This window comes from Otolemur garnettii, unplaced genomic scaffold (assembly GCF_000181295.1).
Source record: "Otolemur garnettii isolate 467f Iridium unplaced genomic scaffold, OtoGar3 scaffold00164, whole genome shotgun sequence".
In the NCBI taxonomy this organism is placed as follows: domain Eukaryota; kingdom Metazoa; phylum Chordata; class Mammalia; order Primates; family Galagidae; genus Otolemur; species Otolemur garnettii.
The window spans coordinates 2,003,455-2,018,389 of record NW_003852559.1 but is presented as its reverse complement, the minus strand read 5'-3'; the positions used below and the strand labels follow the sequence as shown (position 1 = coordinate 2,018,389).

At 38.6% G+C, this 14,935-nt stretch overlaps 1 protein-coding gene across 2 annotated transcripts in view; it reads left to right on the top strand.

Moving 5' to 3' along the window:
* The window catches only part of SYNPO2 (synaptopodin 2), a 183,666-nt gene that overhangs the window by 129,522 nt on the left and 39,209 nt on the right, over positions 1 to 14,935 (top strand). For both annotated transcript variants that reach the window (XM_003800063.3, XM_023519238.1), the window contains exon 2: positions 14,388 to 14,539. In XM_003800063.3, the coding sequence (XP_003800111.1) occupies positions 14,388 to 14,539 (152 nt within the window). The remainder of the gene's footprint in view (positions 1 to 14,387; positions 14,540 to 14,935) is intronic.

Below are 14,935 nucleotides of genomic sequence, written 5' to 3'. Positions count from 1 at the left end.
GATTCCGCCACTGCTGGTGATGGATTTTGTACCTTTTGATTGTATTTTTGGGGTTGCAGCTTATCTCAGCAAAGATGTTGTGTTCCTCATTCTTCTCTCTTGGCTTAGCTCCAAACCATCAGCTTACTTGCTAAACTTTTGTCCTTTAAGTGTCCTTCTGGATGGGAGCCTCTGTGGGAAGCTCACTGCAGTCTGCCATCTTGACTCCACCCCCAACAATTTTTAAAATCATGAAAGTTCATCTCAAGAAACTAATATTTTTTTCCTTTAAAAATGTAATGTTTATTGGATTATGTATAATTTGGGTTAAGCAAAACGTTTTTACAGTGAACTCTGACTCATTAAAATACTTTAATATATTTGTGTGTCATTGTATTGCTTTATTTCCTTCAAATATTAGAAGATGTATTATTTATAACTAAGTTAATGTGGAGATCATTTTTCATTTTGGTAATTCCATTTCTTTGCTTTGCGTTTACATATTAATAGAGAGGAAATTGAAATTTCATCATATTTGGTTTCAAATGAAAAGAACATGGTTGTCTTCAGCATGGTAAATGTTGTAATCAGGTAGAAAATTAATAAAAATTATAGTTGGAATAAATCAGAATTTAAATGTGTTATTATGTTAGCATTATACATCTAGCATAGGTGTTATCAAATAGTACTTAGAGCTTTTTATTTGGCTGGAGGATATACAAAATATTTTTGAAGACCTAGCTATTTGCACACATGATCCTTCTTGGGATGAAATTTAGGTTATAGCTTTTCCCCTAGGCTGCCAGTCTGCAGCAACATGCTAGCTTACGCTGTGTGCCACTTCTAACCCCAGAAGTGGGTTGTAACATCTTTGCTTCCAAAACAACAAAGGTCATATAGTTAAAATAACAGGATATGTGAGAAAACTTTAAAAAAAGATCATAGAATCAATTTCTATGAGAAAATTAAGAAATAAATTTCTATGAGAAAATTGAATTTCTATGAGAAAATTTCTTGAGAAGGATGATTATCAGAAGCTCAACAGAGTTAATAATATGGTTCCTTGGAGGAAAGTTAGTCATTCCATAAAGATTTACCTTTTATCTCTCTCTCTCTCTCTCTCACACACACACACACACACACACACTTGGCTGGACCCCAATATATTTTCCAAAAGTACTTTACATGAAATAATAACGGTGTTATATCTAATAAGAGACCCAGAATCATCTGGGGAAGCTCATTAAAAATGCAGATGCCCTGGGGTCCAGCTTCTGAAAATCGGCTTTCACAGAAGACAGGGTAATAAAACTGGATTTGTGCATTTTGAAAGTCCTCTCCAGGAAAATCTGATTATCACCAAAATTCATAAACCACTGTGCTAGAAGGCTATCAGTACTTTATGGGCCCTTAGTATGGGATAGTCTCCAACCCTGTTGTGTATGTGAATAACTTGAGGATCTTGTTAAAATGCAATTGTTGATTTGCTAATCTGGGTTAGGGACATACGTCTGACCAGCCTCCAGGTGATTCCACTGCCAGTGGTCTGTGACCCTCCCTTTGAGTAGCAAGGATGGCTTTTTCCTCTAGCCCAGTGGTTCTCAACCTTCCTAATGCTGTGATGTATTTTCATTGTTACAGAGGGTCGTGACCTACAGGTTGAGAACCTCTGCTCTAGCCATTTTGTAGGGTTACACCTGTCAACCTGGCCACATGGTAATTGTTTTGAGCACTCCGATAGATACTAAATTTGTGGGAGGCAGCATTGTGTTGGGAAGATAGTTCACCCATGAAGCATGGCTGGGCTATTCACTATGGTCTTGACTGTATGCCTTTGTCTTTATAACCTCCCCTGGCCCTCCTCATGGGGCTAACATTTATTTGTATTTTAGGAGACATCTTCTTTAAGAAGCCTTGCCTGCTATGGCTGTGTTATGTGCTCTAATTGTATACCGTGTTTACTTTAATCAGAGGTGTTATCATCTTGGGTTGCAATTATCTTCTTTCTTATCTTCATTTTTGTAAGATCTTAGAAGACAAGAATCTTAAGGGCATTATTCATTATTGCATTTCAGAGCCCATAGCACTGTGTCATGTAGAAGATGATCAGTTACATGTAGTATAATTACTTAGCTAATTAATCAAATGAGGTAGTGTAAGCAAATCCTCATGCAACAACTCTGTTTCCTTATATAAATTCAGCACAGACCTTTGGCTGAGTGAAGAAAGAGGCTAGCAGAGGGCTCTTGCCTGCCTCTGCAAGGCTTTCTCCTTGGCTGGTTGTGGCTCAGGATCTTTTGGCAAGATGATGACATTCATTTGGGCTCTCCTCAAACAGAAATAAATAGGAGAACTATTAGTCAATCACAGCAGGGAACGGGATTGGCTCTAAAATACATCAACAGAACACTTACATGGACACAGAAGCACTTGGCATGGCCCGGGTTTCCCTTCTTCTTAAGTACAGGATTTAGAAATCACTGGCACAGCCCAGCTCTGCTCATGTGGACCTGCCAGGAGCAGAGGGCATGGGAGGCACAGCAGCACTGGTGTGCATGGGTCTCGGCCCCCGCCCTCGCTCTGCTTCCACGCATGTGCTTATCTCCGTGAAATTGCAACCAAGCCTATACATAGTGATCATTTTTAAGTTTTACTGATTGTCTTGTGACTCCACCTCTCATGGGGCCAGAGAACTGATGGCGAAATAGAGTGACTGGCAGAGGCAGCTGCGGAGTTGCTTACTGAGTCATGGCGGGACTGCTGCCTTTGCTGGGGGAGATTCAGTTGTCTCTGATGTCTGGTGTTGCAAAGGAGCAATTCTTTTCTACAGATCCAATAGGAATTCCCTGTTTATTGTGATACCGTAGTAATAATCTCATACCCAAAAGAGACTATGAAGGAAGAATAAACAGAAAGTAATAAGTCTAGGGGGGCCTATTGGCCCAGGGACTGAGGAGAGTTGAGACAGCCCTTGGGGTAATCTTCAGTTTTCTCATCTTATCATTTATTCAGCCCATGTTTGCTGTAGGTCTGCTATGCACAAGACACATTTTGGGTTGTAGGACATACAAAGATCTTTGTGCTGCAGTCTCAGCTCTCAGGGAATTTTAAGTAGCCGGTGGTTTGGACACCAAATGGGAGCTATTTCCAAAGCAGCCCAACCACGAGTTTCTTCTCCCCTTTGTTCTCCTCCCCAAAAAGGACTTGAAGCTGCAGCTCTACACTGAAACTATTTGCATCTCCATCCACCCTCCAACTCCATCACCAGCGTGACCTTTAGTCTGGATTCAGCACTGGTTTGGGGCTGCTCTCTCAGCCCAGTTATTAAAGACGTCTTTTCCCAGTTCTGTCAGCCTTTCTTCCCGGGGCAGACCTCACTTCTGCTTGCTTTGACTGCAAAGTGGGGCTTCCTCCTATCCAGCTCAGATACCCCAGAAGCCAGGAATGCTGACCTCATAGAATGCCCGTCTCCTTAGAGCAGTCATTCTCCAAGTGTGATCTGCAGACCTGTGTGTTCTGGATGCTTTCAGAACAAAATGATTTGTACAATCATATTAAGACATTATGTGCCTTTTTCACCATGTTAATATTTGCATTGATGGTGCAAAAGCAATGGCAGATTAGCATTCAAGGTAGTAACACCTGACTGTACTCACTGTACTCGGAACCACTGTGTTCCTCACTCATGCTTTTGACTTAAAAAATACTATGTCAGTTTCCCATAAGGATTTCCTTGATGAAGCAATAAAAGTTTGAATTTTATTAAATCTCAAATGCGTCTCTTTAATATTCCTTGTGACAAAGTGAAAAGTATATATAAAGAACTTTGGTTAAACACTGAACTGCAATCTTTATTTCTAGGAAGCATTTGTATAAAAATGTTTGCATTGCCAGGTGAACTAGACTTTTTTTTTCACGGAACATCATTTTTATGTTGATGCCTTACAAAATACGGTATTCAGACTTGGATATTCAATAGACATTTTCTAGAAAATGAACAAGCAAGTCTGTCACTTCAAGGAAAACAAGTAACAATATTTGAGCTTTCAAGGCAAAATTAGAATTTTGAGAAACTGTCATTTGTCACTGTGGCTTTGACAGCTCCCTGATACTTCAGGACTCCTTCAATGAGATCACTGGTGATGTTAATGAGTGTAATTTTTCAATATTATATAACCAAATGTGTCAACATTTGGAGGAGCTGCATAATTCAGTGATTTGATATTTTCTGAATGATGGATGCAACAAAATCACAAATGCGTAAAAGATATGATTAAAATGCAAAATAAACCAATAGATTCTAATGTAACAGTATGAAAAGTTCATCGCTGTGGTTTCTGATTCTACGAATTCAGTGTAATATCAAAGAAGGATAACCCAGATTAGCTCATAAAAGCTATTAAAGTACCTTTTCTAACTCTGTATCTGTGTGAGACTCAATTTTCACCATATCTTTCAATCAATACATCACAACAGATTGAATAGAGAAACTCAGATGCGAATCTAGCTGTCTTCTATTAAGCTCAGACATTACAGAGAATTCCAGAAATGAAAAATAATGCCACTATTCTTACTAAATTATCTCTGTCTTTGAAAATGTGGTTATTTTTTTATAAAAGCATATTGTTTACATTAGTATGCCGTGGGTTTATTGTTACTTTAAATTTAATAACGTACAAAAATTTAAAGTTTCTCATTTTTAGTTTCTAATACAGTAAACACCCATTGACAGGAGCTATGAAACAAAATATTTTTAAACTCCTCAATTATTTTTAAGAGTATGAATGATTCTTAAAACAAAAACATTTGAGAATTGCTGCATGAGGCCACATGCTCTTAAATCCTCATGAGGGCCTAAATAAAATTCTGGCTAATTAAAGCTTTGAGAGTTCTTTAAACCAGCCCCTCAAAGGATACAGTGTTTCTGAAATGATTAAATTCTCTGGGTCCCTGTATCCATCAGTTTGCTACCTCTTTAGTATGTCCTGCTGGAATGGTGGCAATTATCTCAATTATGTGAGGACATTTTTGGCATTATCTTTTGCCCAATTCCCTACTATGGTAAATGTTCAGTGCAGTCAACTTAACTTTTTTGGATTAAAACTATGCAAAGTGTTTATAAATCTGTTGGTTGACATTTATCTACTTAAAACCTCAAAAACAATTGTATGTGAGTCTTTCCAACATGGAAGCACCACAATATATCTTATACGTTATCTATGCATATGTATGTATGTATACATATATTATAGTTTTAAAAAGCACAGAAGTAGGGAACTGGAGGGAAGTCCTTCATTCTCCATATGTGGAAAATGAATCCCTGAGAATTTAAACGTCTTGCTCAAGGTCACCTGAGTATAGTGGCAGAATTAAGAAAAGATCTCTGGGGTGGCGCCTGTGGCTCAGTGAGTAGGGCGCCAGCCTCATATACTGAGGGTGGTGGGTTCGAACCCAGCCCCAGCCAAACTGCCACAAAAAATAGCTGGGCATTGTGATGGGTGCCTGTAGTCCCAGCTATTCAGGAGGCTGAGGCAAGACAATTGCCTAAGCCTAAGAGCTGGAGGTTGCTGTGAGCTGTGGTGCCACAGCACTCTACTGAGGGTAACAAAGTGAGACTCTGTATCTAAAAAAAAAAAAAAACAAAACTCCACTTTACTAATATGAAGTTTTTGACCTACAGACACTCCAGTCCTATAGTAAAATAATAGTTTGCATTCTAGTCCAGAGCTAAATAATGGAATTTACACATGTTTTTAAAAGGCTGGACTCTTGTCATTTGGAGAACATTTTATGTATATCCATCTTCTAATCTATAGTTTTATTTATAAACAAATTGAAAAAAAATAAACTGCTTCATCTACTTTAGTCAAATACAAGAAAATTTCAGAGATGTAGAGCTATGGACAAAAGGGGCATTCCAGACACATAGCATTTTGTACATGAGACATAATCAGTGTCTGAAAGGAAACAATTTTGGTAAAAATACCAATACAAGTGTAGTATCTAAGAACTTCAATTATGTGTTCTGATCCATTTCCCTTCCTTTATTAATGTGGTGATAACTCAGAGCCAGTTATACTTTTAGACATCGGAACTTCTACTTGAGCTATTTGGGGTGTACTCTTTGAAAGGATTTTTACCTGCATCTAATTGGTTTGCTACAATGGTTTAAACATTTCAAATGACTTAGGATTGTTGTTACTAATGCCCATTATTTACTCAAGTGCAGCAGAGGCCTTTGGTCCTGTGGAACCTTCATGACGGGGCCCAGTGTTCTGAGTCTTATGGTGGTGGGGAAGATTTTCATGTGTTTTTCATTTGGGGCTTTAATCATTTAACTTTAGTGTTCGTATTAATTTGATCATCTTCTTTTATACAGGATGCATGTTTGTCTCCCCGTTTCTAACTTTCTGTAAACCAAACAGCAAAGGTTACTAGAAATGTGTAAAATTGATCCCGTAGACTAAGGAAAGGATCCATTACACTTCCAGTAATGTACAGACGTTTTAGGGAACTTTATTTCTTACTGTATTTTGACAACTCAAAGGAAAGTTCAGATTTTGCTTAATAGGTTCTTTAGGTAATCAATTTTTCTTTTTTTTGAGATAGAATCTCAGAGTGCTGTGGGATCATAGCTCACAGCAACCTCAAACTCCTGGGCTCAAGTGATCCTCTTGCCTCAATTAGCTAGGAGCACAGGCGCCCAGCACAACACCTGGCTAGTTTTCTATTTTTAGTAGGCATAGGGTCTTGCTCTTGCTCAGGCTGGTCTCGAATCCTAGCTCAGGTGACCCACCCATCTCACCTCCCAGAGGGAACCACCATGCCTGCTGGTAATCAAATTCTTATCGGCATAAGAATTACTTAGTTAAAAGTTGTATGTCCAGTTAATAAAAATAAACAGAAATTTGGAAACTCAAATAGTGAGTTCTTACTCTGCTCTCTTTTCTTAATAATCCTTTTCTTAATAAACAAGAGACCACTTGTTTATCTTATTTCAGATGCTACATGTGCTTTTCCTATGAGTTCTTTAAAAAGTATCTTTTTCATATTCCGTGTAAATATTTGTGGGAAAAAAAATCTGCCTGTAGTTCAAAAACTTCTGTGCAATCTCTCATAATTTAATCCAACAAGAAAAAGTCAACACGTCCTACATAGGCTTTGGTCCATCAGTATTTTTCTGAAAGAGCTAGGGTGTTTATGTTCTTAGGAAAGAAGGACAGCAGAGAATACCATTCCATATTTGTCCTTGCTAGTTTTCCAGCATCATTTGGCTGCTTTGTAACAGCTCATAGCAGTGACATTGCGGCCTGGTTTCCTCCTTCGGAATCACACTGGTATGCAGATTCTTAAGAATGTGGCCCCATGGAGTAGAGCCCTCATTCCTGTCAGAGACTATTATTTTCCTGGGAATTTTCCAAGGTTACTGCTAGGAATGCTTTTTACTTTTATGGTGACTTGGTCCAAAAGAGTAAAGACAAGTCATACAAAAGAAAGTTTTTTCTCTAGTATGTGGACATATTTTGGTGACCAGAGCAGGAAGGCCCATAATCTTCAAACCAAACACCCAACATGAGAATAGGCTATTGAGCTTGACTTGAGGTACTAAGTGTAGAGTAAGTGTGACTTCTTGCTATCATGACATCCTAGTGCAATGCATTAACTTTTCTATGTTTAGATACACAAATACTCCCCACTGTGTTGCAGTTGCCTGTAGTAATCAGCATAGTAACATGCTATACAGGTGTGGGGCCTGGGAGCACTAGGCTATTCCATAGAGTCTAAGTGTGTAGCAGGCTAGACCATCTGTGGTGGTCCTCTAGGTTAGTATGAGTATACTCTAGGATAGTCACACAATGACAGAATCTCCTAATGATGTATTCCTCGTTACTAAGTGACATAGAACTGTTAAGTAACCCTCTTCTTTTCCCTTCCATGTTTGTCCTTGATTCTATCTTTCTGTATCAGTTCAAGGCTCATTTGCAGAAAATTTAAAAAAAAATCTCTTTAGTTATTTTAATCAGAAAGCAATGTAGTAAGAGCTTCTAGAATTGTTTGAAAGATCTGGAAGGAACCTGGCTGCAGTGGCTCACTCCTGTAATTCTAGCATTCTGGGAGGCTGAGGCAGGTGGATTGCTTGAGCTCAGGAGTTTGAGACCAGCCTGACCAAGAACGAGACCCCATCTCTACTAAAAAAAATTGCTGAGTATGTGGCTAGCACATGTAGTCCCAGCTACTTGAGAGGCTGAGGCAGGAGGAACTGCCAAGGCCAAGAGTTTGAGGGTTGTGAGCTATGATACCACAGTGTTCTACTCCAGGTATCAGAGTAAGACTCTATCTATTAAAAAAAAAAAAAAAAAGATCTGGAAGGGTAGACGTGGGGAAGGGCCTCCAGCAATGGCTTCAAACCACATTATAGAACTGGCTCCCTAAGGGATTGGCAACGTTTGCCACAATCAGGAAGCTAGGGAGTCAGGAAGCCATTGGACCCTCCTCTGTGTGCAGGGCTACATACTTGCGCTGTGATCTTGGGTTAAGAAGCTGCCCATAGAACTGCTAAATCCAGAGTAAAATCACCAACCAGATCTGCACCAGCAACACGGATGCCTCACGTCTGCTGTCTCTGTCTGCTTGCCTCAATTCCAGTGACAAGCTCCTTGGCGGTGCTCCTGCCCTGTTGGCACTCTTTCACCCCTGCAACCCTAGCTAGAGGAGAGTCTGAGAAATGTTATTTTATCTTTTCAGCCTCTGCCATACACAAGATACACAAGAAGGAGCTAAGGACAGAAGCGGAACAATCCAATCAAAGCTTTGTCTTCACCAGTGGCAGTTGATTTGCTCAATTATTAATAATATTTCTTATTTATCTACCTCATTTCTAGATATTTCTGAGGACTTTTTTCCATTTTACTGTTTAGATTTCTGTACTTTTCAGGATGCTTTTGCTTCCAATAAAGAATCTACTTGAGTTATTGTTTTTATTCCATTGTATTCCAGTCCTTGTGGTTGTTTGTTTCCCCCTTTTCCTTCTGAAAATGTCATATCACTACTTGCTGTTGATTTCCAGAAATGTTGTGTCACTGTAAACAGGAATTCCCAACCACTTGTGAACTCACCTTTAGTCCTAAGAAACTGCCCATCAGGGACCAGGGCTGATGTTCAGGGTCTGGAAAGCAAGCCCTATCAAAGAGGAATTATTACTTATTTCTGAGGCTTTAGCAACAGTCCCCTTTGCTCGTGCTGTGTTTCCAGCGACCATTCTGACCACTGCACTGGTATCAGCCGCAGAATGCCGAGCTCCCTGGGCCTTGGTTGGAGAGCCTGTGGGATTTAAGAATACTTACAATATCTGCTCTTCCAGGTGGGAGGTAGTTTTGCCAAATACCTGAAATAGAAAGTTGAGGAAGCTGAAGCTTCAGAAAGAGCTGATATTTCATAGACTATTTGACAGTTCTGACAAAAATAATCTCTGAGACTTCCATTGTTGCCTGAAATCATCTCTTTCACCCTCTTTCACCCTCTTTCACCGTCAGGTCCCTGAGAGTACATAGCCGGGACTGAAAATAGTCGCACATGTGAGAAGCTAGATTTATGCTGTTTTTCTTTTTTTCATAAATTTCGGTAGCTTGTAGTAGTGAAATTTAAGGAAGAGATTGTCTTGTTTCTAACACTTACTGGGACCTTTTCTAAGACGATCTACCAATGAGTTGTACCTGAAACTGCAGCCTCTAATTTAGTTCTACTGGCAATAAGCTGACATAAATGATATGCTGTACACACCACACAAAGTAGTTTAAGTATAAGATGTATGAACATTTTGAATCTGATGGCTACTTTCTACTTAGTCCTGAAAAACTAAGAAATGAGGAGATAATAACAGAAGAGTAAAAGGAGCTGTTTTCATTTTGCAAAACTCAATTAGTATAGCTGAAACTCCTCTCAGATTCTCTATGAAATGTAAACAATATTAAATTTTCTAGAGAAGTCTTAGCTTTCCATTTTCCTTTGGTTGTAGTAAATAAATCTTTCCTGGCATAGATCAAGAAGTGGTAAGCCATGGGACCTGGTACTGTAGTGCATGTTTATACTAATGTTATCTCTAAGTTATGGGCTCTGATTCAGCTGGGAAACACAGAGAGGGAATACAGTGTTTCATGGACAGGAATTCATTGGGAGTGGAATGAAGTCTTTAAAGGCTTGTGCTTAAAGGAGGGGAATTATACTGTGTACTCACATAGGTGTGTTACATCTAATCACAATTTGCAAAAGGTAATTTTGAATGTGTGACACCTTGAGTTGTAATGCTTAAGAATATTTATATACATCTTTGAAATAATGAAAAAGGAGGAAGAAGAAAAAGCAAAAGAAAGCCTGTCTTCCCCCAGTCACTAGTTTGTGGACAAACCAGGAAAACTTTTCTCCCCTCTGTCATTTCCTCCAGTTTGGGCTCACCGCCCACCTGCTGTTGTTACACTACTTTGTACTCCCCTCTCACTTTCCTCCCTTCATACAAGGGCTTGTGGTAGAGAATTCAGACTGATTATTAAAAAGGCAATTTGTGTAATGGCTAAAAACACAAGCTCTGGAGTCTCTGGGTTCAAGTTCTGGCCCTAGCTGTGTGATTTTAGACAAAGTGCCTAACTTCTCTGATCCTTCCTTTTCTTATCTATGAGTGTAGTGGCAGTCCATCTATGCATGTACAAGAGGAAGCACATGTGTACTTCTCAGAGATTTTGGAGGTATGAATGATGTAAGGATGTAAAAGACTTGGCATAGCAAATGCTCAGTAAAAACAAGCCACTAATATTTAATTATTTGTATTAATATTCATGTTGGGAAGCATAATAAATAAGTTTTCTTCTATCTTTCAGTTATGAAATGTGTATTAACTGAGGAAAAGAGAGACAAAATATTACATCATAATGAGATAAAGCCAAATACCTGGATAAATTGGGAAATAAATATAGATATTTTCAAATATCTTACAGACTAAGCAGCAATATTTTTATAGTTTTATTTTCATTTGGCATGTTCCCTGTGGGTACATGTGTATGTGTGTGTATAGAAAGCCAACACACTGGTACCCACTAATCCCTTCTGGAGCACTTCTTTAAGCTGTATGCACATCTCAAAACTTTACATGCATTATTTCTAATCCTTATTAACTAGACAGAAAAAAATTATTAGACCCATTTTATACTTTAGCTAAAGCTTGGAGTAACTCGTGGAAGTTTAGACAGCTAGTAGACACTGAAGCCACAGAGTTGGAACCCAGGTCTTAATCCCTCAGAGCTGGTTCTCTTTCCCACTATTACCTGTATTTTATGAATGCAAGAGTAATGGCCTAAGGAGACTGGTTGCTAAGTTCACTGATTGAGAATTGGCATCAGTACTAAAGGTTTGCGTGCCCAGACTCCCAAACTCAGTCTTACTGTTGACAATGTATTTCATTTTTACAAATATAAACATTTTTAAGAGTTAAAATTTTTACTCAGATATGTGTATGTAGTAATGCACAATTATACAAATTATAAAAATACGAATGTGTAATGTACACAATATAAAGTAAAGATCCTATGTACACTGATACATGTTATCTCTCTTAATACTACTGGGAAGAAAACTGCGTTGATGAAGTTGGAGATTGCAAAGGATAGGTTTGGGCATAAGATGTTGTGCCATCTTTATTTGGTTTAATAGTTCTATGAAAAGTGGAGAAAAATTGTCCTTCAGAAAAACATTTGGGACAAGGAAACTAGCACCATATTTAACAAAGTTTTTGAAGGAAAAATATCTCCTGTTCAGCCAATGTAAAAGGTCAGTGAAACACAATCATAGCAGTTGATTCTGAATGTTGACCTCAGTGTGTACGATCAGAAAGGACTCTTACCAGGACGCTTTGGCTTACTTGGGTACCATGAAAGTCTCCACTGACAAGCACAATGATGAACTGCACGTTTCCTGCAAGCAATACAAGTTTGGAAGATGGCATTGTTAAGTTGGGGGTTTATTTATTTTCAAAGAACCAATTTTTTCACAGTGTTCTGCAAACCTGGTGTAACACTCAGAGAACTTATTGATGATAAAGGGAAACTTTATGTAGGGTTGTACCTTGGTGGGTAGGGAATGTCATGATACATCTATTTTATCAACATAAAACTTTGTTGCTCCTCCAAAGGATAAATTTTCTGTTTGGGTTCTAACACATCTGACTGCATTGAATGAATGACATGATACCTCAAAAATATGCTTTAATATATACCTAATCTTTTCTTATGTGTATATTTCAGTAAATAAAATATGAATAACTCTAAGCCTAACATAAATGTTGATAGTTAGATATCTTTTTATCCTTGACTTATTAACAGCTCTTTTGTGACCCTTCATTTTAAATATTTCATGCAAGACAAAACAAAAACCAATGTAAATAGCTATTTTCAAAATCAGGTAAAAATCCTCTGTCTGATTGCTTTGGTTGCTTCCTTATAGCCTTAGAAGTTTGAGTTCAACATTTTGCAGTAAATTAGTATGTTCTTTCCTCATACGTATTGAAATTGATTTGTCAGGAAAGCAGAAGGCCTTCTATAGATTATGATTTGATAATAAGAGGATGGGCCTCCCAGAATAAAACGAACTAAACAATTTAAATTTCAATGATACCATTGCTTTGGCACATAAAGGCATTATCTTGCTTTCAAGAGTGTCATTTAAAATGTAAGTTCATTTGGCAATATAAACTTTAAACCCATATCAGTTAACATGTTAATTATTATTTAAGACCTTAGTAGGAATTAGTGGGCAGCTATTAGAGATAAAATGAAATATGTTTCATGCCTGATCAGAGGTGAGCCTGGCTCTAAAAACATTCTTCAAAAAATGCTACTTTCCTGCTTTTGATTTATCTGGGCTGAGAATCTTTATTTTAATAGAGAGGGTCACCCTTGGTAGGAAAACATCTAGAATAGTATCGTAAAGTGTATCATCATGACATACAGTTCATTGAGAACTATCTATTAAGCTCATATTATAATCGCTTAGGGTCCCAGCAGGAAATAGGTGGCATGCTGGAAGAAGTAATCCAAGATAATGTAATGCAGACTCTATAGATGTAAGGGAACCAACAAATGATAGTGAAGCACCCAGAAACCCAGAGATTTAAAGCAGGAAGCTGTTATTATCCTTAGGCCCAAAGGTATGTGTTGTTGGAACCTAACAAGAGTCAAGGCAATGGTAGAGGGGCATGCCGGCTAGACCAAAGAGCAGAGCCACTGCCAAATCATGGCCCAGTAGGTGGACCAGGGAGAGCATAGGCCCTGACCTCTCATTTCCTTGCTCTTTGATTTCCACTGTTGCTTCCTGTTGAGCAAATCCAAGCAGGAGCCGGAGCACAAGGAAGCCCAACCAATGTGGATTCTAGAGGGCAGTCCTCCTCTTCCTAACACTCCCACACCACCCATCACACATACAGGAGAGGGTGGAGAATGGGCCTAGAAAAGCAGATGGAGAACAACCTTTTGTCACCTTTTTGTGATGATTTGTCACCTTTTGTCATAATCATATTTATACAAAATATTAGTCCTTAGTTATTCCTCACTGAGAAGTTGATGAGAACCACCTGCCATTATTCTATGTCTCCGAATTTCTCTTTTTCTAGGATCTGAAGTTCTTTCTAGATTCATGTTATGTTATTGTTCCACATCAGTGTGTGCTAGAATATGATATGGTCCTTATTGCAGGGGTGTTTTTATTTTTTTTGAAAAATATTATCTTCCTTCTTTCTGTTTTGCTAAAGTTTGCTTGGTACCATGCTTGGTTGGTGCCATGTCTTGAATAGTTGATTTCAACAAATAGTTGCCCTTGTTAACATATCCCTACTATTCTGGCTCCCTGATCGCCTCACTGTACTGAAATGGCTTTTATCATCCCTGTTAGCTGTACAGATCTCTCCTCAAATCATCTGCTTATCCTACATCCCCTTAGCAATGGGGGGAGCCTTTAAGTTTATTTTAATGGTAGACATCACTTTCTCAGTGGGACAAAATTTTACAGTGGAAATAATTTCTTAATATACAATCAATGTAAACATCTTCCCTCATTTTTTTCTCTTCATTATTCCTTTTATTCTTGTTCCTTTACATTGATTTACTTTCTTTTTTCCGGTTTGCTTACAATGTTGTGAATTAAAATTTGACATTATGGTACATAATAAATTGTGTGTGGGTGTGTATGCATATACGTTTAGGGAGTTGTAATGTGTGTTTAAGAAATTTTTACATATCTTAATAGGTAAATTAAAAATCAGGGCTGGTTTTACAGTTTGCAGATCTGTTTACTTCTGTTTCTCAGGGATGGTGGCTTGCTTTTTATTGGTTATGTTATTCTAACTATGCCTTTTTCACTCCACTCAGATTCGAAACCAAAGCAAAGCCTCCGGGTCTGGGCTCTGTGAGGGAGATGAAGTGGTTTCTATCAATGGCAACCCCTGTGCAGACCTCACATACCCTGAAGTCATCAAGCTCATGGAAAGCATAACAGACTCTCTCCAAATGCTCGTCAAAAGGTACAACAGATTTGTTGGAATACATATTTTTCTCTTGAAATGAGATGGGAACTATTATAGCTCTTACCACAAAATGCATTCATACAGGAATTGGGAGTGCTTTGTAGAATAGTTAAACAAAAACCACAGTGTTTGAAAAATGGGCAGTTTGGCTTACGCCTGTAATCCTAGCACTCTGAGAGGCTGAGCTGGGTGGATTGCTTGAGCTCACAGGTTTGAGACCAGCCTGAACAAGAGCGAGACCCCATCTCTAAAAATAGCTGGGTATTGTGGCAGGCAACTGCAGTCCCAGCTACTGGGAGGCTGAGGCAAGAGAATCACTTGAGCCCAAGAGTTTGAGGTTGCTGTGAGCTATGACACCTTGGTACCCTACCGAGGGCAACAAAGTGAGACTCT